Below are 25,217 nucleotides of genomic sequence, written 5' to 3' on the forward strand. Positions count from 1 at the left end.
TAAATTTACCAACACAAAAAATCAATAACAGCCTTGGGGAGGGGTTTTGCAAAAACTTAAAAAATTTAATTAATATTTAATTACAATATTTGTATTTAAAACCGCAAAGAATTTATTGAAATAAAAAGAAATAAAATTGATAACAGTGATTTTTCTCCTTTTTTTGCTGAGAAGTATGCTGCATACGCCATCGTTGTTCGAACTGTTAAAAGAAACTAGCCTTTATTTATTTTCCCATCATGTTTTTTTGTTGGGATAATGTAATTTTTTTATGGGACTTGGTATTAACAAGTTACATATAACGATCGTAAATTCTGTCTTTTGGTCTGTCTGTCCCGGTTTTGCTAGTTTAGGCACTTCCAGATAAGCTAGGACGATGAAATTTGGCAGGCGTATCAGGGACCAGAAAAAATTAAATTAGAAATAGTCGTTTCCACGATTCGACCGTCTGGGGGGAGGTGGAGTGGAGTGAACTTATGAACGGAGAATCAGATCTTAATGAAATTTGATATTTAGAAGAATAACGTGTCTCAGAAATTTTTAATTTAAATCCCGACCAGATCTGGTATTATTGGGGGTAGTTGGAGGGAGAAACCCAATATCTTGAAAAACGCTTAGAGTTGAGGGATCGGGATGAAACTTGGTGGAAAAACTAAGCAAAAGTCCTAGATACTTGATTGACATAAACGGACTGGATCTGCTCTCTTTGGGGGAGTTGGGGGGGCTCAATTCTGAAAAATTAGAAAAAATGAGCTATTTTTAACATACGAAGGAGTGATCATGTCTTAATGAAATTTCATATTTCGAAGGATGTCCTAACTCAGATCTCTAATTTTAGATGCCAACCGAATCCAGTGTCATTGGGGGGAGTTGGGGGGGGGGACTGGAAATCTTGGAAAATGCTTAGAGTGGAGGGATCGGGATGAAACTTGGTGGTAAAAATAAGCACATATACTAAATTCGTGATTGAAATAACCGAAACGGATCCTCTCTCATTGGGGGAGTTGGGTAGAGGGTTAATGCTGAAAAATCGGAAAAATTTAGATATTTTTAACTGACGAAGGAGTGATCGGATCCTAATGAAGTTTCATAATTAGAAGGACCTCGTAACTCAGGTCCCCTATTTTAATTCTTGACCCGTATGCAGTGTCATTGGGGACAATTGGTGGGGACTTGAGGGGGGAGGGTAATAGTGAAAAAATAGAAAATTTGAGGCATTTGTTACTTACGAATGAGTGATCAGATCTTAATGAAATTTGATAAATAGAAGGATCTTGTCATTTACAGCTCTTATTATAAATCAGGGCCTGATCTGATGACATGTGGGATTTGGAGGGGGAAACCGAAAATCTTGGAAAAGGTGAAAAATGAGGTTTCTTTATCTTACGAAAGGGTGGTCAGATCTTAATGAAACTTGATATACAGAAAGATTCTGTGTCTCAAATACTCAGTTTCATTTTGAATCGGATCTGGGGAAATGGGGGTTGGAGGGGAAAAGCAGAAATCTTGGAAATCGAAAATCTTTGAAAACACTTAGAATGGAGAGATCGGGATCAAACTTGATGAAAAGAATAAGCACAAGTTCTAGATACGTGATTGATATAACTGGAATGGACCAACTCTCTTTGGGGGAGCTGGGGGGGGGGGGGGTTGTTAATTCAGATTTTTTTAAAAATGAGGTATTTTCGACTGACGAAAGAGTGATTGGATCCTAATGAAGTTTCATATTTAGAAAGACCTCGTAACTCAGATGTCTTATTTTAATTCTTGACCGGATCCAGTGTCATTGGGGGCAATTGGTGGGGAGAGACCGGAAATCTTGGAAAACGCTTAGTATGGAGTGATCAGGATGAAACTGGGTGGGAAGTATAAGCACAAGCCCTAGATACGTTTCTGACAACCAGACCGAAACCAATCTCTTTGGGGGAGTTGAGGGGGGAGGGTAATAGGAAAAAATAGAAAATTTGAGGCATTAACTTACGAATGAGTAACTTACGAATGAGTGATCAGATCTTAATGAAATTTGATATGGAGAAGGATTTGGTCATTTAGAACTCTTATTTTAAATCACGGCCTGATCTGGTGACATGGGGGAGTTGGAGGGAGAAACCGGAAATCTTGGAAAACGTGAAAAATGAGTTTTTTTTATCTTATGAAAGGGTGGTCGGATCTTGATTAAACTTGATATATAGAAAGATTCTATGTCTCAGATACTCTGTTTAATTTTGAATCTGATCTGGGGACATAGGGGTTGGGGGAGGAAAACAGAAATTTTGAAATCAGAAATCTTGGAAAACACTTAGAGTGGAGAAATCGGGATGAAACTCGATGGGAAGAATAAGCACAAGTTCTAGATACGTGATTAATATAATTGGAACGGATCAAATCTCTTTGGTGGAGCGGGGGGGGGGGTGTTCATTCAGAAAATTAGAAAAATTTAGGTATTTTTAACTTAACAACAGGTAACCTGATTTTAAGGAAATTTGATATTTTGAAGAAGTTCATGTATCAGAGCTCTTATTTAAAATCCCGAACAGATCTGGTGACAGTAGGAGGACTTGGAGGGGGAACCAGAAATCTTGGAAAAGGCTTAGAGTGGAGAGATTGGGATGGAACTTGATTAATAGAATAAACAAATTTCGTAGATACGTGATGAACGTAACCGGACTGGATATGCTGTCTTTGGGGGAGTTATGGGGGTCCAGTGTTTTGGCGAGTTTGGTGCTTGTGTATGTGCTAGGACGATGGAAATTGGTAGGCGTGTCAGGGACCTGCGCAAATTTATTTGACAAAGTCGTTTTTTCCAGATTCGACCATCTGAGGAGGGTTAAAAGGAAAGAAAAAATAGGTATTTTGTACATTCGGATGAATGATCGAATCTTAATGAATTTTGATATTTAGAAGGACCTTGTGTCTCAGAGCTCATATTTTAAATCCCGACCGACATTAAGCCTCTGATTTTCGTTTTAAATCAATCTAGTGATTCTTGGAATTTTGCTAGAGCTCCTGGCATATGAGTTCATTGCTCTTCCGACCTCGTCGTATGTGCCATTTGAGCTCTTAGCTCTTGTTTAATATACCTATTAAACGAATTATCTTTTAATGAGGATTCTGAATATGTATAATTTATTAAGTTTAACTAAACCCATCAAAAGCTACCAGATAATTCTAGTTATTGAAATTGAACCTTTGATTTCACTGTGTGTTTGTTTATGTGAAAAGATTCTACTTGGCTCCGGAGACAGAATTACCTGTTGACTAATTGAAATAGAAAGGGCTATTAGCTTTATTTTATGTGTTTTTTTTTTTTTTTTACTAGGGAAACTTATATTATGAAGATCGGGTGCAAAGTAAGAAGGATTTTATTTTTTTGTCAAATACCCAGGCTTTACTCAATATTATTAACCATTTAATTTTGCTTGTTTCATATATTTTTCACGAGAAAAAACTGCAATGATTTGCGTAATCCATTTTCTGGTTTAATCATTTCCTCATGAAACAATTCACCTGACTTATAGGTAGCAATCAATTCTAAACAGAACGAATAAGCCGTTTTATACTCAGCCTTTCTTTCTACTATTCTTAGATATTTTTCAAGTATTTCAATCAGAACTGTCCCAAAGCTCAAAGACGCAAGAAGTAGCAGAGCACAGTCAGATAAACCTGATGCATTAAAAATATAAATTGGGATACTAAGAAACCATTCCTAACATTTCCATAATATTTAAAAGCTCTACGATAAATAAATAATTTCTTTTCTAGTTCTTCTTCTATTCATATTTGAAAAAAACTATAATTAAAATTATATGGAAACATTCCTTTAATTTTTTTTTATTTAGTCAACACGCAAATGACCACAATTGACTATTTCATTTCCAGGTTGAATTCCAAAAGAATCATGAAATTCTACAAAAGAGTGCAAGGGGTGATTCAAATATCAATTCTAATATTGATTACATAACATTCTTTTTTCTTTATTTTACTTCGTAAATTATCTTGAGAAATAATACCTCGAAAATAAGAAATACCTAATTCATTCAATATATCAATATTTATCAACAGTATTGTCTGATTGTGATTCTTTCTGACGTTACCTGTTTTTTGGAAGTGAACATTCTTTGAGTTGTGAAATCTCAGTTTAAGCAACTTTTCTGGGTCTTCCAAGCTGTTTAGGTACTTTAACCACTTCTGCGTGTATTTTCTTGGGTCTAACATTTTTTTTGGGAGTTTTAACAATCACTTCTGAATTAGATCTAACAATTTTGGGTATAACTGGTAATTTTAAACCTCGACATTTTGGTAAAGTTCCTGGTAATATTAAATCTTTGCGCTTAACCTTTGAGGAGTCAGCAATTCTATCAACAATATTTTTCCAGCATATGTACCTATTGCAGCTGCACCACATGTAAGAGTAGCTTTACCTATTGCAGCTGCTCATGGTATTAAAAATGGAAGTAAGCCACCATTTTGAATTAGTTGATGATACGATATAATTATATAGATATTTTTATTCTTTATTTTTCCTTGCTTAATTTGTTCAATTTTTTCTTTTAAGCAATAATTTAGCAGGTTCTTTACCAACAATAATATTTTGAATTTGACTTCGGCAATTTTCTTTTTTCTTAAATAATTTGTTTATTTTTACCTTTTTGATGACGAGACGAATGAATAGTGTCTTCAATAAAGTCAGCTTTCTTATTGATTTCAAATTTATCAAGAAGAGATAAGGACGACAATCTTGGACGATTTTGATGTACTTGTTTTAAGGATAGATCGATATCGCATTTTAAACTTTTTTTTTAATCCAAATAGGTTTTAATTTCTTGTTTTTGAAAATCTGATAAATAATTGTATACTCTTCCATTTACTAAAGATTTATTTTTATTGATAAAATTCCAAGGTAAAGATTTGCGCAACATTCTTAAAAAAAAAAAACTTCATAGGCTTGATGTTTACTTCAACCTTTCTTTCATTCTCTTTTGAAATGCTTCTTCGGGATCTTTTTCAAGTTTATTTATTATAACATTTTGGAAATTGTCTAAACATTCAAATAACGGTTGAAATTGAAAAATTAGTTAATCTACTAATATTATCACTTAAATACTGATTTGTAAGAATTGGTGGGTTAAAACCTTCACGCTTAAAATCGTTTAGAATAATTTTCACCATTTTTAAATTCATAGCGTCTTTCTCTGATTTTGGATCACCTAGATTTGTTAATTGTTTCAGTCGTAAATCAATATTAACATCATCATCCAGTAATCTGCTTTTGTTCTATTCAATTTATTTCCAAAATGGGCAGGGGGTAAGCCAAATATTCGTCTAGTCGTCAAAGCATAAATATATATACAATCTGTAGTCAACACTTATGAAATAATTTGAAATAATTCTGAACATCCACTTAAAATCAGTGCACAATAACTGACTAGTCAAAATAAAATAAAATATATATAACGAACTAAAGCAGCAGACAAGCCAAATATTCCTTTTAGTTGTCAAAACACAGATACATATACAATCAATAGTCAACACTTATGAAATAATTTGAAATAATTCTGATCATCCACTTAAAATCAGTGCACAATAACTGACTAATCAAAATAAAATAAAATATATATAACGAACTAAAGCAGCAGACAAGCCAAATATTCCTTTTAGTCGTCAAAACACAGATACATATACAATCCATAGTCAACACTTATGAAATCATTTGAAATAATTCTGATCATCCGCTTAAAATCAGTGCACAATAACTGACTAGTCAAAATAAAATAAAATATATATAACGAACTAAAGCAGCAGACAAGCCAAATATTCCTTTTATTCGTCAAAACACAGATACATATACAATCCATAGTCAACACTTATGAAATAATTTGAAATAATTCTGATTATCCACTTAAAATCAGTGCACAATAACTGACTAGTTAAAATAAAATAAAATATATATATAACGAACTAAAGCAGCAGACAAGCAAAATATTCCTTGTTGTCAAAACACAGATACATATACAATCCATAGTCAACACTTATGAAATAATTTGAAATAATTCTGATCATCCACTTAAAATCAGTGCACAATAACTGACTAGTCAAAATAAAATAAAATATATATAACGAACTAAAGCAGCAGACAAGCCAAATATTCCTTTTAGTTGTCAAAACACAGATACATATACAATCCATAGTCAACACTTATGATGTAATTTGAAATGAATTCTATCTTCCACTTAAATTCAGTACACAATAACTGACAATAACAGTCAAAATATACTATAACGAGTGAACTAATGCTGCAGCTATTCTTGCCTTCTAGCAGTTACTACTAGCAGTAATTGTGTGGTAAATGTAGATTTATTGTATGTGAGATAGTTAAATTACTGCAACCAAGTCTTTAACTCGGACAGTTTCAAAAAGAAATGAAATGCCAGTGATCAAAGGTTGTGGTTGCAAAAATTGTTTTTTAAAACAAGTAAACAATAAAAAAAAACTTTGGATAAAAGAAAGTGGTATTTTTACTGGCAAGAGTAGCCTAGAAAATAAACTTATAAAGCCTTTCAAGGATTTTCAAGGATAAATTACATAGAAAATTAATAGAACGTGGTGTTAATGTATCAAAAACTTAAATAAAAGAAGTTTTTCAAAATCAAAATTGTCATTCTTTACAACCTCCAGCTTATCGTACATTTAAACGAAGACTCGTTTACATTCATAGTATCGATGACCAGTGGCAAGTATGTTTTGTGGTTATTATGCAGCAGTTATGTTATGTTATTTATAGCATTTTATGTTATGTTATGTTATTTATTAGCATTTTATGTTATGCAGCAGTACAAAAGTGAAAATAATAATTTCAATTATATTATTACAGGCATCGATTGTTTTAGTAAATATGCTATTCCTTTAAAGGATAAAATGGGCAAGGAAATTATGAATGCTTTTACGGGTTTATTTAAAAGTAGAAAACCTAAACAATTACAAACAGATAAAGGTGAAGAATTTGTTATGAAAAACGTTCAAGTACTTTTTAAGAGTCATAGAATTTATTGGTTCTCATATGAAAGTGAATGGAAAGCTCAAATTGTCGAACGGTTTAATGGAAGGGTCAAAGACAAATTATGGACATATTTTACTCATATCAACACAAAATGTTGGATAGATGTATTACCTTCTTTCGTTAACAATTATAATAATTCTTATCATCGATCCATCAAAATTAAGTCAATAGAAGCGAGTAAAAAAGTAAATAAGAACTAGGCCTACACTTATTTATTTCCTGATATCTAAGTTCAAAAGCCATCCATAAACAAATTCAATGTTGGTGATTTGGCTAGAATTAATAAAAGTAAAGGTTACCCCCCAAATTATATAACTGAAGTGTTTCAAATAGCTGCAGTGACACATACAACCCATATAACGCATGAATTGTCGAATAAAACTGTTGAACTTATTATTGGTTGTTTGTACGAATAAGAACTTTCGAAAGCTATCCTATAAAAATTTCATTCTATAAATAGGTCCTGTACAGTTGAATAGATTATTAGCGAGTATAGGGAAAATTTGATAAATACAAAACAGTATAGTTCAAGAACTTGCCATAGAGTAAGCTGGATTTCGTAACTAAGCTGAAAAGTTGATTGCTTCAATCGTTGAGGCAGAAGATAAAAATACAAATATGATTACTGATAAATGAAATAAAAATAACTAATATTTTAAAAGACGATTACTACGACTTGATTAAGAAACGTATTAAGTTTCCAAGTTCAGTCAAGTCAGGATATTTTACCCCAAATAATTCAAATTTCATTTCTAATGTTGATTCTGGGATAGATGACGAGCTTTTAAAAGAGAATCAATAAGGAATATGATCCTGAGCAATCTTATTTTGAAATCCTTAGTTTTTATTAAGACAATTATCAATATCTAGCATAGGAATTAGATGAATCAGGAATAGTTAATAAAAGATACGGAGGCAAGATGAAAGCGGTGAGAATTAGTGAATTACAAAAAAGTCTCAGTTCCTAATAATCTACACAAAAAGGTTAAAATAAATGTAACTTTAATGTTATGCAACCTCAACAAGGAACTGGACAACAAGGACAAATGATATGATTGAAAAACTATATAGTTTGCTAGTTTACCAGCTGCTGGAAATATATCTGACAAGATGAGAAATGAAGCTACTAACCTGCCTGATTCATTGTTGGAAAATATGACTCTTAAGAAAAATGACTATTAGAATTTTATTAGAATTAGGATTTTATGAAGAAAATACTTTTCTGATAAATGGTTTTGATTATTATTAGTGGAAACAATAGTGAAATCGAAAAGTCTTATACAAGTAATCTGATCAAGTTAGATCGAAACACTGATTATGAAATATCTTTAACTCAATGTAGACTATGGTACTCATGGTATAATATTAGTGATCAGTTTAGACAAAATATGTTTGAATTTAAGGAAAAAATAAAGGATGAATGGGATAACGCTGTTATGCCCAATGGGTTGTATGGTGAATCGGTTTTAAATTATTTCTCAACTTTTTATTTCAATTCATCCCTAGATCAATATCTAATCAGTATATCATCCAATCTAGTAACAATAAAAATTTAGTTATTTATAAAAAATATTATAAAAAATAATAATTTATGTTTTATTTTAGGATTTGAAAACGAAGCTCAACTAAGTAGTTAATATAATGAAGGTACTAAATTTCCTAATATTAAAAGAAATGTTGATAAAATACATATACACTGCTCATTAGTGAATACTTCAATTGTGAATGGGAATGCAACCTCTGATGTGATGTGGAGTTTTGCCCCAAAAACAGAGCTTGGAACGTTACTCTGTGAGATTCCTATAGAAAGGCAACATCTTTCATTCAGTCGAAACGAATATATCAACGTGCTAGAAATGACTATAATTAATCAATTAGGTAAATTAATTGATCTGAATGGAGAGAATATTGAATATTTTTGGATTTGACAAAAGTTTCATGAAAATATTAAATAAAATTTGTCTATAACAAATTTTGATCAATAAGAAACAATTTTTTTTTTACAAGACAGTATGGTAGTGGGATTGATATTTTCTTCAAAATTATATTCAGTTCTTAACTATTCAAGACATCCATAAAAAAAATAATAGATGAAGCTGGTGCCATTTATAAAACTATTATTAAATCTCGTCTGCAATTATTAAAAAATAGAGAAATTGAATATGGAAAAGATTTGATATGATTTAATCAGAAAGAGTTAAATACTGTGATATCTTTAAAAGATATATTATCAAATAATAAGAGACATTTCAATAAACAACTTGATCCAAACAGGAAAGTCTTATTGGATGCAATGATTTTAGGGAAGGGACTCACACTGCAGCCCCGGTGATGCTTTTATTTACACCTTTACTGACAGTCGAAGATCCGCCTCCTTTAACTTTATTTAATTGTTTTTTCTGTATTTAAATGGTAGTAGATCAAGTTGTTTTTCCATATTGTAATAGTCAGTGAACTTTATGGATAGTCAATGAAGTTTATAATATAACTAACATTGTTGTTGGGTTACAGAAATCTGAAAAAGATAACAGATAACAAAACAATTAGGTATTTGACAATATGAACACTAATAGAATTGAAGTAAGAGTAAATCGGTATGAATATCCACAAAAAGATTTTAAATGTGATTTCAATGATGCTAATGACGATTATTCTAACGCTTATCAACGATTTTGACAGTTAGGATATAAATATTAGAATGGGGATAGTGGAAAAATTGTAAGCTGCAATGATTTTAAAACAGTATATCCTTTATTTTGTTTTGATGTTTCAAAGGATGAATCGAATATATATCGAAGTGGATCAACTGCTGATATAAAAATTAAAATTTTATCAGATAAAGTACCTACTAATCGGTATAACATTTACTGCGTTATATTTTCAGAAATAAAAGCCACCATGGAAGTCATTGATAGCAAATTATATGGTGGTATATGAATTATTTTCGATTTGAAATTTTGTTGAATAGAATTAGCCATTAATAAATGGAGAGTATTTTAAGCGAAATGGAAATGGTCACTAAACATAATCGCTATTAGGAAAGAACTATTAGGAAAAAAATTTAGATATTGATATTGAACTATCAACAAAATATTAAGTTATTACATTTTATTGGTAGTACAGGAAAAATGAAATATCATTAAACCCTTATTTCACAAGGCCTGTTTTGATCTCAAAGCTCAAGACGGGAAACTGTAAAAATGTTGAAAATTTTACCATAAAATTGTGTTAATTCAATTGAAAAGGGTGTAAATTGATGGGCTGGTGTCCAGGACCCGTATAAACGTTGTGAAAATTATAAAGATAATAACAAAATGGATTTTCAAGGTCCTGTTTTCATGTTGAACGTAGGGATGGAAAATGTTCAAAATATGCAATTATTCATATCAAATAGTGTAAAATGGCTTTAAAATGATGTAAATTCAATAGATAAGTTAGGTTGGGCAGAATACACATTTACTATATCACTTACAGGGTTGTTTGTGATTCAAGTTCTCTAAAAACTCTATTAACAAATATATCCCGTGCTCCAAAATTTCTACTTTCAGCATATAATCAGGCAATAAATAGAACCCTAAGGTTACATTCTATTGGATCTTGATCAGAATACACGCGAAGAGTTAAACTTTAGTGTAAAGAGCGGGGTGTTGAGGAGGAAAAGCCCCTTTCATGTACGGAGTCATTTTTGTTCGTTTTAAGTTTTAATGTCGCTCCTTACTTTCATTTAAAAAGGCTTGTTTTTTGTTTAAGATCTAGTTAAAGCGATGAAGAAAACTGATAACTTTGTTTTTGACCGAGTTGCCACCCCTAAGAAAGAATTGACTAGGGAGTAAATTACTTGGACTTCCACTAGGCCTTAAAAGAGCACTGGAGCTTTTTTATTTCCAATGGATGGCACTTCTTTTGAAGTTTCTACGAAAGCTAGTTCTTTATGAAGTTTCTTGGAAAAAAGTACAAATTTAAGTATATCGTAGGCGCTGTCTATTGCGCTGTTTATGTTAGGGGTTCATTTTTATCTGCCCACGTAATTGTGTACAAATATTCTGTTATGTCTTAAGCTAACTTATCTGATTTTAGTTGTAGACCTGGTGATTTTAAATATAGGTTTCTACCATTTTAAGGAACGTTCAAGTTCTGATATGATGTTACTTTTAGTTCCTGATTGACAGCTTATTCAATCAACCCTGGTTTTTCACATTCTTTAGAACTCCCAAATATAATTATAGGCTACCGCCGTTGCTAGGGAAAGGTTGGTTGGACATATGGGTATACTTTCAATCTTAGAACAACTTTGATTCTAATGGTTTTATCGTGCTTAGACTGGAAAACATGGAAAACAAGATGTTTCGTTCTAGCTTTACCAAGTTAATTTTTAATATTTGATTTTAGGGGCTCTTGGTTCTTCAGTCAAGATGACATAGTTTACAAAAAAATTACTTAAAAATCGCCAGTCTGGTACTGTGTGAGTTTTTCTTCAAGGATAAAAGGAAATTATGGGAGAGGGGAGAGCAAATAGCAGGTGAGGTACTATTTGGGGGTCTGTTTGTCTAACTACCGCTTGTCCCAAGTTTCCACTGTCAATAGATTAAGAATATAGGTATATTCAGAATATCGATAGATAGAAAGGGAACTCCTTGATGAAAGTGAAGCACCTTATGGCTGATTTTCCACAAATTGTTAAAAAATAAGTGCTAAACTGAAAGGTGTTTGTAATAAGAAAGCCGTAGCCTTAACATTTGGTTATAAAATTATTTATGTTATCAAGAATTTCACTAATTTTTCTTGCAACAAGGACTTGACAAACTTCTAGAAGGAAATTGGTTTAAAATAAACACGTAAATAAAACTCAGCAAAAAGGGGTTTGAAACTCTTAGTTTCTTCTCCCCAATTACCCTTCATTACACTGATTCATGTTATTATAATTTTCTGTTTTTGGCTTGTCAATCTAGTCGAAACCCGTTATTTCAAATTTAGGGTATTGTTTACTGCATAGACTAACAATATGGTTTTAAGTTAATTCAAATTTAAGTGTTTTTTTATGCTGTTTTGTATTAACGCTATCACCGTCGTCTCTTTTTTTCTAGAATAGGAAATGATTTATCCTTCTGTCAAATACATCTACTAAAAGCCAAATTTTATTTCCGTAACAAAAAAAAATTCAAAACAAATTTTAGTTTATTTTAGTTCTCAGTTCAGGATCGCTTACGTTATTATGTATCTGCAAAAATGTTTATGGTGTCTGAGCAATAATTAAAATTTTTTAACTCAAACCAGAAAATTATGTTAAAGAAGGAACTGTTGTCCAAAGTTTATATTAAAAGACGATCATCAGAAGAACAAACCATTGCAAAAATTGGACTTAGTTACCTGCCTGATTCCTTGAGGCTGGCAGTCGACATGACTGGTAATATATTATGAAAGGGTCCAACAGTTTGTATTAAAAAAAGAAAGTAATACCTAAGTACTAGCCAGGCTGCAAATTTGAAAAATGAAAAAAAACTCGGACAACATTTTAAAACTTAAATTGTCAAGAAAAAGGTAGTTTGAAGGTGAAGGACGTGATGAACCGGGTCCAAAAATTTTATAACCTGAACTGTCAAAAAAGGCAGTTTACGTGATGAACCAGGTGGGTGCAATGTGCAAAGATTACAATCTATTTTTAGAATAAATTAGACAAAATTTAATACCCCTGCCAGGAAGTTCTAAATTCACTCTGATCGAAGCCCTTTTCCAAACTTTCCATGACCACTCGTTCTACATGATGAGACCGTGGACAAAAAAAAATAATCATAGGAGACACATCTTTCGACTGTGTGAACAGTATCGCGTTGAGTCCTGCTTCTGAAATCTCAAGAAATGGAGTGTGCACAAAGGTGCTTGTCGATAAGCGTTCTCCAATTATAGTCCCTAAATTATCTCTGAACAACTTAGGTTGAAGAGACGAAATATGTCTATATTTATGAAGATTAGAGGCCCCTCCTCCAGCTTTTGCCATTAAAGTTGCAAGAATCAAGGAATTCTCGTATTCAAACACACGAGCAGTTTTGGGGTTATTTTCTAAATGGTTTCAAACTCCTTCGCTTAATTGATTTCATGTGGTAGATGAGAAGAAAATGAGTAAATATAGCTTACTTGTACGGGCCTCGGCCTCTACTAAATAGATGGTGTCACTTTTATTGAATGAAAAACGAAAATAAAAGAATGGGGGATAACAGTTTATTCCTGTTTAATGGTGTGTTCTTGGAATATTCTTGAGGACTGGTATTTTTTTTTAACTTTGTTTCAGCGTGTTTCGTCAGTGACACGTTGAATAGACCTTTTCAAGTTTATGGAGGCCGCGAAGAGCTTTCAAAGTTCTTTTTGTAGCAACCGGAAGAACCATTGATGAGTAATCCTGAAAATGAACCTCCTGCCATAGATAATTGGAGTGACGAGCCGGAAAGCCCGAAGGAAGAATCTAACGCGTGGAAGACCAAAGACAGACCCAGAGAACGTGGTAGATTCAAGGGAGGTCGTGGAAGAGGAAGAGGGCGTGATGGATTCCGTGATGGTAAGTCACAGAATCGTGATAGAGTGTAATACAAATTTGTATTATCTGGTTAATGCGCAGAATTTGATATGGATTACTGTCTTTAATGAGTTTCCTTTCTTCTTTTTGAAGAAATAAGGATGTACCTAGTTGTATTGAGTGACCTAAGTCATAAAATGCTCAATGATTTAAAAATCAAGAACTGGGGGAGATAAGATAGCCAAACTTACTTTAGTTTTTGTTGCTGATTTCAAATAATGAACTTATCACGATTGTTAAAAGAGTAAGTTTTATTTTAAAAAATATGTTCGTGTTTTTTTATTGTTGGGGCAAATACCATTAGTCATTTGATATATGTCAGTTGGCAAGATCAGGTGGAAATTTGGTTATCCTAGTCCTCATATAAATCAGTCTTCTCAATCCCCCGGGAGTTCTAGACTCAATTATTTCGCCGTTTTGGTAAAATAAAACTAATGTGGCTCAAATCATATTCTACGAGCTTAGAATCATGGGTGCCAGAAATTCGAAAAAAAACACTTTTTATTTTAAACTTTGGTTGTAAAATATCGAAAAATCCTTACCCCCTACTACATTTTTTTGGCGAAGCTGCACTTCTACTTGGGATACAATTAAAAAGTAGATACCATATTACAAGGTTTGACTATTTAGCGTAATATTTATATTTCTCCATAACTGGCTCATAGTCGAGCTTTTAGAAGTTGGCTTCTTTCATGGTCAGCTAATATATAACTAAGGTAAGACCCTAGTACTTGGTCATTACCTTATCCTTGGCAGATATTCTGATTTGAAAGTCTTTACTATACATACAACAGGCTAATCATTGACAATAGGTTTATATAGTTGGGATTGGCCGATAGCTAGGACTAGACTATTTGGGATTAGCTAGTAGTGAGGATTAGACCTGACTGACTATTTGGGATAGTCCGATAGTTAGGATTAGTTTACTGAGGACTGGCTGATAGTTAGGATTAGATTACTTAGGATTGGCTGATAGTTACAACTAGACTATTCGGAATTGGCTGATAGTTAAGACAGGCTATTTAGGTTGGGCTGATAGTTATGACTAGACTAGTTGGCATTGGCTAATGGTTAGGGCTGGACTACTTGGGATTGGCTTATAGTTTAGACTAAACTATTTGCGATTGGCTGATAGTTAGGACGAGACTATTTGGGATTGGCTGACTGCAAATTGGAAAACTTCTGGTTTTTCAACATTTCACTGAGGATTAACTCTTTCTGTTATTTTGATATGTTATTCTAATATATTCTCCAAGATAGGCTCAAGCTTTAAATATGTCTCCAACAATAGGCTCGATTGTTTTCTCTCAGTATATTCGAAATTTTGAGTGTTGTGTATGGTTAAAATATTTAAGCTAATCACATAGTATAAAGTTAACAAACATTTTGACAAATCTAGTATGAAAACAGTCCACATTATAGGTACTCAACGCAGATTGTACAATGACTTAATTGTTGAAGTGGAGATCAGCTGTCCAACTACTGGGTATCTTACCCTATAAATTATTCTATCCAATTTCTAGTCATAGAATTCCTAGTTCAAGCCATTTCAGTGTCGTTTCAAATTACAGAGTAGGCAGTTTACCGTACTTCATAATCAATCTCCGAATGCCGATAAAATTTGTTGATTTTGTGATCTACTCGGGATATCATCAGCTAGTCTGAGTGTTTTTAAGAATAGTGGTGGTTCTAGGCCTGGGCAGCTGTCCCCCCCCCCACAGTTTTGCTGACATTTAGCCTTAAGTTCTTTTTTTATATACTCATGTTGTTTATCTTGTCACCCTCCCTCTGCACATTATAAAGCCTCAAACCACTACTGTTTAAGAGCCTTACATAACTCAAGAGTGGCTCACACATTTTCAGTTTATGATAAAAAACCAAAAGTAACTACTGAAGTAAGAAAGCAGCCTTGTTGACTTTTCTTGTGATAACAAATTTTAACTGAAGATGTGAATCTCACTAGGGGAATTGAGACACAATTATCAGTTATAGTTTTTATATTTGGGAAGAGCGTTGGATGGTAAATCGAATTGTATGTTTGTATTTCAGTTAGTGAAATTAATAAAGAATTGACAGGTTTACAGCCAAAATTGCCAAAACCAAAAAATGATTTAAAAAAAAGAATCACTTTCAAGCACTCTGGTGTGAGAAAAACTATTCTGTCTGATCCCTGTGAGAGCCCCTAAATATGAAATACGTTGACAAAAAAAATTATCAGCCAAAGAAACAGAAAATAAATTGTGAACATGTAAAATGCTTTCAAATTTCTTCATGTAAAATGTCCCTTTTTAGGACTTCTTTGACACTAAATGTGTGCAATAAGTTTATTGCATTTTAATAATTTTAATTGTCAACTTAACACTTTTTAATTGTGAGTTTCATTTACTTTTCCTTATATTTAAGTGTTCAGACAAAAAGTGTTCTCACAAAACCTTCCAAAGCTTGATTTGACTTAGCTTAAACTGTGTAAAATTATAGTTTTTTGGCTTCTTGCTATCTTGGAAACCAGTTTAGCTGGGTGAATGAAAATGTAAAAAATCAATCCAGGGTCATAAGCATATTGTGGGTAGGTATTGTCAAGTTTTTACGTCTACCCTTGTCTTTAGTTTTTAATCCCTTTTTCATTGGCTTTGATTTTTGAAAATGCAGTTCCTGCTATTTCAGTGGAATTTAAAGGATATCTTTTCTTCTCAATTTAAAAATTTATGTACAAATATCTAAAACTTATAAGTCAGGAGGTAGGAAGCTAAAAACACTTGAGCAGAAAATCTCTTGTACCTCATTTGAGCAGTAAATCTATTTTGCAGGGTTTCATTTGCAAACTGTTTAGGTCATCAGAGGTCTCTCCCCTCGGGAAGGAGGAACCAAAGGATCAAGGTGCTTCAAAATATCTTCCCCAGAGATTCCTTGAGAATCCCTTAGGTTGGATGATCTTTCCATAGAGCAATTTTAGCATGGGGAAAGGGGATTTTCCATAAAGATTTCTCAGCATTATTCAAAAAATTATAAAAAACATATTTTTTCAACTGAAATAAGGAGCATCATTAAAACTTAATACGAACAAAAATTATTAAGTATGTGAGAGCACAATTATTACGTATATAAGGCCTTGATGCATCTCTGACAGATTCGTTCACCAAACTCAACTACTTTTTTAGCTAACAAAGAGTTCCTGAACTAGAATTTTACCAAACCATTGAAACGTCAAATCTGAAATTAATTTTGAGGCATTGCAATATAAAACGGAAAATGTGAATAAAGCAAGAAGTAAGGTACCTGATGGATTTCTGTAAATATGTGCTTAATTGAATTGTGTTCATTTTCATAAATATAGAGTTAAGTGGGGCTGTACTTGTTTGAAGTTGAGTTGAATAGCGGCTTGAACTGGAGTGGATTGAGTTAAGTTGCGTATAAATTGAAAGAGTCTTGAACTGAAAGGGGTTTGAAAGCTGCACGAACGTTGATTTCAACGGGTTAATTTAGACCCAAATCCTTAATTAGACTCAGATGAATTTTACTTACAGTTACAGAAGCAAATAGACAGGGTACCAGGTAGAGAAATGGTCTTTCCTAGGAGATTTTAACGCCCAGGGTGGTAGAAATAGGGATAGATGGTATCCTACCCTACATAAATTTGGTGTAGGAAAAGAAAAACGTTATGGGTATAGACTTTTGCAATTTTGTAGGGTATAACAACCTAGTTATAACCAATACGGTGTTTAGTCACAAAATGGGCCATAAGTTGAATTGGTATTCACGTGATGGTAAGACAGCAAACCTTATTGATTACATTATTGTAAATCGAAGACTAGCAGGATCAATACAAGATACCAGGGTGTATAGGAGTGCTGTTATTGATGTTAAAAGTAAAGATCACGATCTAGTAGTGTCTAAGGTTAATTTAAAGCTGAAATTTCGCAGGGGAAACTACCTCCCTGAAAGTTATGATGTCGGTAGATTCCAGGATGAAATTTTGAGAAAACTTTCCAGGAACAGCTGAATACTAAGCTTGAGAGTTTAAATTTCGACAAAGTGGAAGATGGATGGATTAATTTTTAGAAAAACAATTTTTGAAGCTGCTGATGGTGTCTTAGGGAAGAGTGCTAGGACTGCAACTAGGAATATTAGTGAAAAAGCTTTAGGTTTAATGCAGAGTAGAAGTGGTTTGCATACGCATTATCTGAGTGATAGGCTGTATGAAAACAAAAGGAATGTAAAGAAAATGGAGACAGCATTAAAATATGAACTAAAGAGATATGAAGTGGAGGCCCTGGATAAAATTGCTGAGGATCTGGAAGATGCAACTAGACGGCACAATAGTAAAATATTATATAGGCACGTTAATAAATTGAAAGGGAGTGGTCAATCTGGACTAGTCCCAGTTAAAGATAGAAATGGGGCCACAATTAGTGATAAGGAAAAAGTTAAAGAAAGATGGGCGGAACAGTTTGAGAATGTGCTAAACCGAGATACAGGTGCAGGAAAATATATTGATGAAAATGAAAAAGTTTTGATACCTTGGATGTGAAGGGAGATTTGTTTAGTGAGGAAGAATTAGCGACAGTATTAAAAGGACTAAAACATAATAAGGCTCCAGTGGCTGATAGTGTGATAAATGAGTTTCTTAAATATTGTGACTCTGAAATTAGGAATAAGCTACTGAAGATTATGAATATGACCTTGAAAAGGGGAAGTACCTAATGATTTTAGGAAAACATTACACCACTGTATAAGAAAGGTGACAAGAGTGAGTGTCGTAATTATTGAGTCATTAGCCTGGTCTCTGTAGGTAAGAAATTACTTAGTAATATGATACTTTGTAGACTGAGAGATGCTGTGGACAAAGTTTTAAGGGAAGAACAGTGCGGTTTTAGAAAAGGTAGAGGATGTGTCAACTAAGTTTTCACTCTTAGGTTAATACTTGAGAAGTCCCTTTTATGTCAGACACCTTCGGTCGTCAGTATTATCAATTATGAGCGAGCTTTCGATTCTGTTGATAGAAAAGTGTTAGCAAAGGTCTTATCCTTACGTTGCATAACAGGAAAATACATTAAAGTGATTTGTGCTATGCACGAGAATAATACTGTTGCGGTTAAAGTAGGAAATGAGGCTAGTTAAGCAGCATTAACTGGTTTTGTATTGAATCAGAAATTAAGCAGGGTTATGTTCTATCCCCTTTATATGGATCATTTTGATGAACGTCGTCTTAAGGAGCACAGGAAAATGATTTAAGCATATTAGATGAATGTATGAGCAAAATAAACGAATTTTACAGGTTTTGAGAGTTCAGGGTGCTAGAATAGGCCTGAAAATTAATATGAAGAATACTAAGTCACTAAAGCTTGGAATAAGTGAAGATGAAAAGGTGACGTTTGGTAACGAAAAGATTGATCAGGTTGGTAGCTTCACTTACCTTGGTAGTATTATTAGTAAAGACGATAGGAGCAGTGAAGATGTTAAAAGTAGAATAGCTAAGGCTCAGACTGTTTTTTCACAGTTAAAAAAAGGAAGAATAGAAAGATAAGTCTGCAAACCAAGATTAGAATATTGGAAGCTACAGTGATGACAGTGGTCAAATTTGGCTCTGAAGCATGGGCGCTCCGAAAAGCAGATGAAAAACTTACTAGATGTTTTCCAGAGAAATTGTCTATGGATTGTTCTGGGTACCAGTCTGACTGTCCGAATTTTAAACAATAAGTTGTACGAAAATTGTGGTTCAATCCCGCTTTTTAGGGCTATAATGAAAGAAAGGTTGATTTGGCTAGGCCACGTTCTGTGGATGAAGGATGACAGATTGCCGAAGATTGTCCTTTTTGGCCAACCGTCTGGGACTACACGGAACGCAGGTTGTCCTTGTGTGGGTTTGGAGGATGTCATAAATAAAGATTTAAAGGAAATGGGAACTTCATGGGGGGGTTAAAGAAGGAGGCCTTGAATAGATTAGGTCGGAGGAAGAGCGTGCGTGGCTGTGTTGGCCTCAGGCGGCTTGGTACTGTAGTACTGAACATTGTTTAACCCGGCAGTGTTGTGTTGTGAAATCGTGTGTAATATCGATTCTATCCAACGTAATACCTGTGAAACTTGTACGATTGTTCGAACTTTTGTATTTCCATTTGAAAATCTATGTATTTGGTTTATTCTACACATCTCGCCAGTTGATTCTTTTCAGTTACAAAAAGCTTATTGGAATTGAAAGTTAGGAGAAATATCAATACTTCTTAAAAGATGAGATACATGTCTTCACACGAGGGGGCTGCAAGCCTCCTAAACATCCACTTATATCCTTAAATGTAACCATTGCTTTACTGAAAGTGTTATAGAATGCAACAAATACAACCAGTTGTAGTTTTAAATGTTTTATTTGCCGATTACCTTCCACAACATCTAAACTGAAAATATTTTGTTAAACAAATACACATAAATAAGTCTCAAATAATCTCAGTCTACAGTTATGCAGAAAAAAAAAATCATATTTCCCTGCCCTTTTGTTAAAGACTTTTCATGCTTGAAACACTGAGGGTGGTAAAAATCAGAGTTTAGCGCGAAAATTCTGTGTAAGAAAAAGATAGTCAACCTCATAAATATGACAATATTTTCCTATTTTAGTTTTATTGCTTGTTTACTTTCATTTTTAGCAGAAAGTCTGCCTGAAGGTGGGCGTGTTCCTTCCAATGCTTCCCATAGTCGAGAGCTTGTATCTTGGCTGATATATAGGCCTAGATTATTTGGGACTGGCTGGTAATTGTGACTAGACTATTTGAGATTGGCTGATGGGACTGGCAGATTGTTAGCTTTGCTATTGGTGTAATAAGACATTTGACCCTCGTATGACGTTACTTCAATGCCGTTTTGACTTAATTCCAGAGGTGCCATTTGGGCCAAATCTCGGGTTGGGCATGAGCTCAATCTTGCCCCCCCCCCCTCTCGACTCACTTCGTGTCGCGTAAGAAAAAAAATGTTTTTCCTGGGTTTTGGCAGCACATCGATCGAATATTCTAAGTAAAAACGCATTTTCAGCACCTGTGTTTTGCTTGGAAATGTATTATAACCAAATGTGGAACTCAGCCACACTGACCTCTGAGATTAATTATAACATCAAAGATAACAATCAACAAGGTTAAGTGATTAAACTGAAAGTGGAAAATTCAACCAGACTACAGGGTGGCCTTCCTCAGCGAGAAACTTTCTTAATTAAGTAAACAATACGTCGGTGAAAATAATTTTCAGTAGCATCCTGAGGGTTGTAGCCAAAATCTCGGTTTTCCTTCACCAAAAATCTGTCAGATCAAATATATTTACAAAAAGAAAAAACATAACAAGAAAAAAAATATTACAACACTCAAGGTAACAAGGGGAGCCACCGAGGTTTCATCTTTGCAAAATCGTCAACAAGCTGGTCGTAGTCCAATTTTATACTAAATCCTTCTCTGCAAACATCAAGGAGGTGACTGAGACGATCGTCTCCTGTTGTAGACCGCAGGTAGTATTTCATTATTTCCAGGCAAGAAAAAACGCTCATTGCTCGCTGTTGTCCCAGGAAGTGTGGCAGCAATACGAAGTACTTTAATTAATTCTGAGTAAGCCACTGGTAATGCCTGAAGATGGTTGACACTGTCTGGGAAGTTTTCCGGCTTTTTCTCCTCATCCAGCAATCAATACTTGGCAATACGAGCTTGAGATTCGAGAAAAATTTCGTCGATATCCAGCTGGCCATAAAGAGCAGAGAAACGCTTGAGCAACTCTTTGTCCATTAAAAAGAAAATTATTTCCTTGCTGTCCTCCAGTCGCTTTAATTACTTTGTTTTATAATTCAGCAACAACCCAGGAATGCTCAATGCCTACACCTTCTGAAATATCTAAATTACGTATTGATATAGTCATTGTTGTATTTTTTAATTTCAGGTCATAGGATAGCGTGTCAGCAATTTCTGTTGGATTAGAAATTTTGACTTGAATTCAATTCCCTCTACATGTTTATCCTTTATAGGCTCCAAAATAACACGAAAGCATTGCTTCACGGTAATCCCGTGGCATCAAAAAGGGTATTTTGTCTTGTCTGTTTTCAAGGTAAAGACCAAATTGCCTTCAAACTTATTTATCTTCTGCAAAAATGAGCGCTCGTAACATATTTTGTTCTATGCCGCGGATACAAGTAAACCTATGGTCTTCTCTGTAAGTGAGCATGAACAGAAATTGGTCCTTATTTTTGTTTTTCTTCTTTTTTGACTGCCAATGGTTGAGATATGAAAGAATCTGCCATTCAAGCTAATGAAATATGTTTACGTTTTCGTTATAAGTCTGAATTAAATAAAAAAAAAACAAGTTTTTTTAACTGAAAGTAAGGAGACATTAAAACTTAAAACGCACAGAAATTACTTCGTATATGAAAGAGGCTGCTTCCTCATCAACGCCCCGCTCTTTACGCTAAAGTTTGACTCTTTCTCTCAATTCTTCTTTTTAAAACAGTAAAAAACTTTAGCGTAAAGAGCGGGGCGTTGATGAGGAAGCAGCCTCTTTCATATACGAAGTAATTTCTGTGCGTTTTAAGTTTTAATGTCGCTCCTTACTTTCAGTTAAAAAAACTTGTTTTTTTTTTATTTAATTTCTGAACGTTTTTGAATCAAATGCATGTTTTGATTTTGGCTCTCCGCAGAGGAATAATCAAAACGAAATTTGCATATTTTTTTTTTTTGGCTCAATGGCTTTCTCATAATTTTGATCGTATGATTTTGAGAAAAAAAGAGCGGGGGACGAAGCCTAGTTGCCCCCCGATTTTTTGGTTAATTAAAAAGGCAAATAGATCTTTTAATTTTTTACGAATCTTTTTATTGGTAAAAGATTTACGTAACTTATAAATTAGCTTACGTAAAAAACTTTTGTATTCTCATGTTTTTATTACATATATGAGGGGATTCGCCCCATCATCAGTACCTCGCTCTTTACACTAAAGCTTAAATTTTATCCCAATTCATTAAGAATGACCCCCTGAATCACAAAAGCCGTAGAATAAGTAGTTGAAATTACTGAAAATACTTTAGCGTAAAGAGCGAGGTATTAGAAGGAGGTGAGCCCCTCATATGGGCTGAAAAGCTGAAAAAGCTTTTTCACTTTTATTTTTTAATTGTTTTTTTTAAATAATGCTAGTAAATCCTGCTCTCCCTTCATGGAAATTTTCTTCTCCCATTACAAATTCTCGAAGGAAAGTTCCCCCAGCGTATCCCCCTCTTCTCAACCCATCCCCCAAACCAAAAAATCCTTCTGAAAACGCCTGTATACTTCCCAATAACCATTACTATATGTAAGCACAGGTCAAAGTTTGTAACTTGTTGCCCCTCCAGTGGCGACTGTGGGGGAGTAAGTCGTCCCCAAAGATATAGTTATAAGGTTTTTCGACTACGCTGAATAAAATGGCTATCTCAGAATTTTGATCCGTTGACTTTGGGAAAAAAATTAGCGTGGGAGGGGGCCTAGGTGCCCTCCGATTTTTTTGGTCACTTAAAAAGGGCACTAGAACTTTTCATTTCCGTTAGAATGAGCCCTCTTGCAACATTCTAGGACAACTGGGTCGATACGATCACCCCTGGGAAAAAGAAAAAAAAAAAACAAAAAAACAAATAAACACGCATCCGTGACCTGCCTTCTGGCAAAAAATGCAAAATTCCACATTTTTGTAGATAGGAGCTCGAAACTTCTACAGTAGGGTTCTCCGATACGCTAAATCTGATGGTGTTAGTTTCGTTAAGATTCTATGACTTTTAGGGGGCGTTTCCCCCTATTTTCTAAAATAATGCAAATTTTCTCAGGCTCGTAACTTTTGATGGGTAAGACTAAACTTGATGAAACTTATATATTTAAAACCAGCATTAAAATGCGATTCTTTTGATGTAGCTATTGGTATCAAAATTCAATTTTTTAGAGTTTTGGTTACTATTGAGCCGGGTCGCTCCTTACTACAGTTCGTTACCACGAACTGTTTGAAAGGAAGATCGGTGTAAAACTAGCTTACAGTGGAAACTTTGTTGAATCTTAAATTTTGGTATCCTATAACTACTTCATACCACTTTTCTTATCATCAGTCAATTTATTACCGTTCATTTTGCGACATATAATATGGTTGTTTTTTATTATTTCTCAATAAATACTAGAGCTCTAGTCACTAATAGTGCGACGTTCTTTAATGGTGGTATACTTTAATTGAATATTTAATATATAGATACAGTTATGTTAGTTATTTAATATAATGCGTTCTGAACCGCTTGCTTTCCATAATTCTCTGTTACAGTTTCTATAATTTTGTTACTAAAGTATTATTTTTACGTCATATTTAGGCATATTTCATTAGAATTAACCTAACTTCACCTGTTGAGTGTGTTATGGATAATACGCAAGTACTGAAAGTATTATAGTTTTTGCTATATCTCATGTTACTTTCTTTTCCTCTTTTTTATACTCCTTCCCTTTAAAAGTTCTTATGTACAAGTGTCAATGAGTAAGTGAGAAATCTACCGTAAAACCATATGTCTCTTAAATAAGCTCCCGTCTGTATATTTTTGCAAGTTGTGGCAATTTGTTCTATTGTAATTGCAAAATAAATGATAATTTAAATCTTCTAACATGGTGCAATATTTTTTTCAGGCGGTCGTGACGAAAATCGTGGTGGAGAATCACGTGGTCGTGGTGGCTATGGCAACCCATGCCGCCCTTAGAATAAAATTTTTTGAAGTTGCAAAAATCGGACATTATCTTATTTTATTTCCGATTATTTTGTGTTTTGAATCAACAGTTTGTAATACATTTATGAGGCTTTGGTAGCTATCAGCATTTTTTTTCGACCAAGTAAACGAAAGTTTTATATTCTTAGAAAAAATAGGCACAGTGACTCCTCGATAACCTCCTTATTAGTGCCTCTATGTAACTTTTTTCTAGATCTCCTATAAATCCCGTAGCAGTACTATGGATTCGAAGGTTTGCTTTTTATCTTATTCGAGAGAAAAAAAATGATTACAAAGCATACATTCAAAGACCTCTCCCTTTTCATTCCTTTACATGGACTCTTGTGTCGAGATGAAATAAAAAAATAAAACAAGTTTTTTCAACTGAAAGTAAGGAGCGACATTAAAACGGACAGAAATTACTTCGTACATGACAGGGGCTGCTTCCTCATCAACGCCCCGCTCTTTACGCTAGAGTTTGACTCTTTCTCTCAACTCTTCTTTTTAAAAAAGTAAAAAACTTTAGCGTAAAGAGTGGGGCCTTGATAAGGAAGTAGCCCCTTTCATATACTAACTAGTTTCTGTTCGTTTGGAGTTTTAACGTCGCTCCTCATTTTCAGTTGGAAAAACTTTTTTTTGTTTTATTTCTGAGAGTTTTTGAATCAATGTATGTTTTGATTTTGGCTCTCCGCAGAGGAATAATTAAAACGAAATTTGCATATTTGTTTTTTTTATCTAAATGGTTTTCTCATAATTTTGATCGAATGATTTTGAGAAAAAAGAGCGGGGGAGGAAGCCTAGTTGCCCTCCAAATTTGGTTAATTAAAAAGGCAACTACAACTTTTAATTTCTTATGAACCTTTTTATTAGTTAAAGATAT

General features: G+C 33.7%; 2 protein-coding genes across 2 annotated transcripts in view; both read left to right on the plus strand.

The window, feature by feature from the left end:
* The window catches only part of LOC136037600 (myosin-6-like), a 153,714-nt gene that overhangs the window by 7,232 nt on the left and 121,265 nt on the right, over positions 1-25,217 (plus strand). The window lies entirely within an intron of this gene.
* On the plus strand, positions 13,428-24,745 carry LOC136038290 (DEAD-box ATP-dependent RNA helicase CshA-like). The gene is made up of 2 exons (XM_065721419.1): positions 13,428-13,607; positions 24,261-24,745. Exons 1-2 carry the CDS (start codon positions 13,442-13,444, stop codon positions 24,329-24,331), a joined length of 237 nt encoding a protein of 78 aa, XP_065577491.1. The 5' UTR covers positions 13,428-13,441; the 3' UTR covers positions 24,332-24,745.

This window comes from Artemia franciscana, chromosome 17, assembly GCF_032884065.1.
Source record: "Artemia franciscana chromosome 17, ASM3288406v1, whole genome shotgun sequence".
NCBI classification, from domain to species: domain Eukaryota; kingdom Metazoa; phylum Arthropoda; class Branchiopoda; order Anostraca; family Artemiidae; genus Artemia; species Artemia franciscana.

What these genes read in the sequence shown, in the direction of transcription:
- LOC136038290 (XM_065721419.1), top strand. Translation starts at nt 13,442, where the DNA reads ATGAGTAATCCTGAAAATGAACCTCCTGCCATAGATAATTGGAGTGAC. An exon ending in GCGTGATGGATTCCGTGATG is followed by an intron (nt 13,608 to 24,260) that starts GTAAGTCACAGA and finishes TATTTTTTTCAG; the next exon opens with GCGGTCGTGACGAAAATCGT.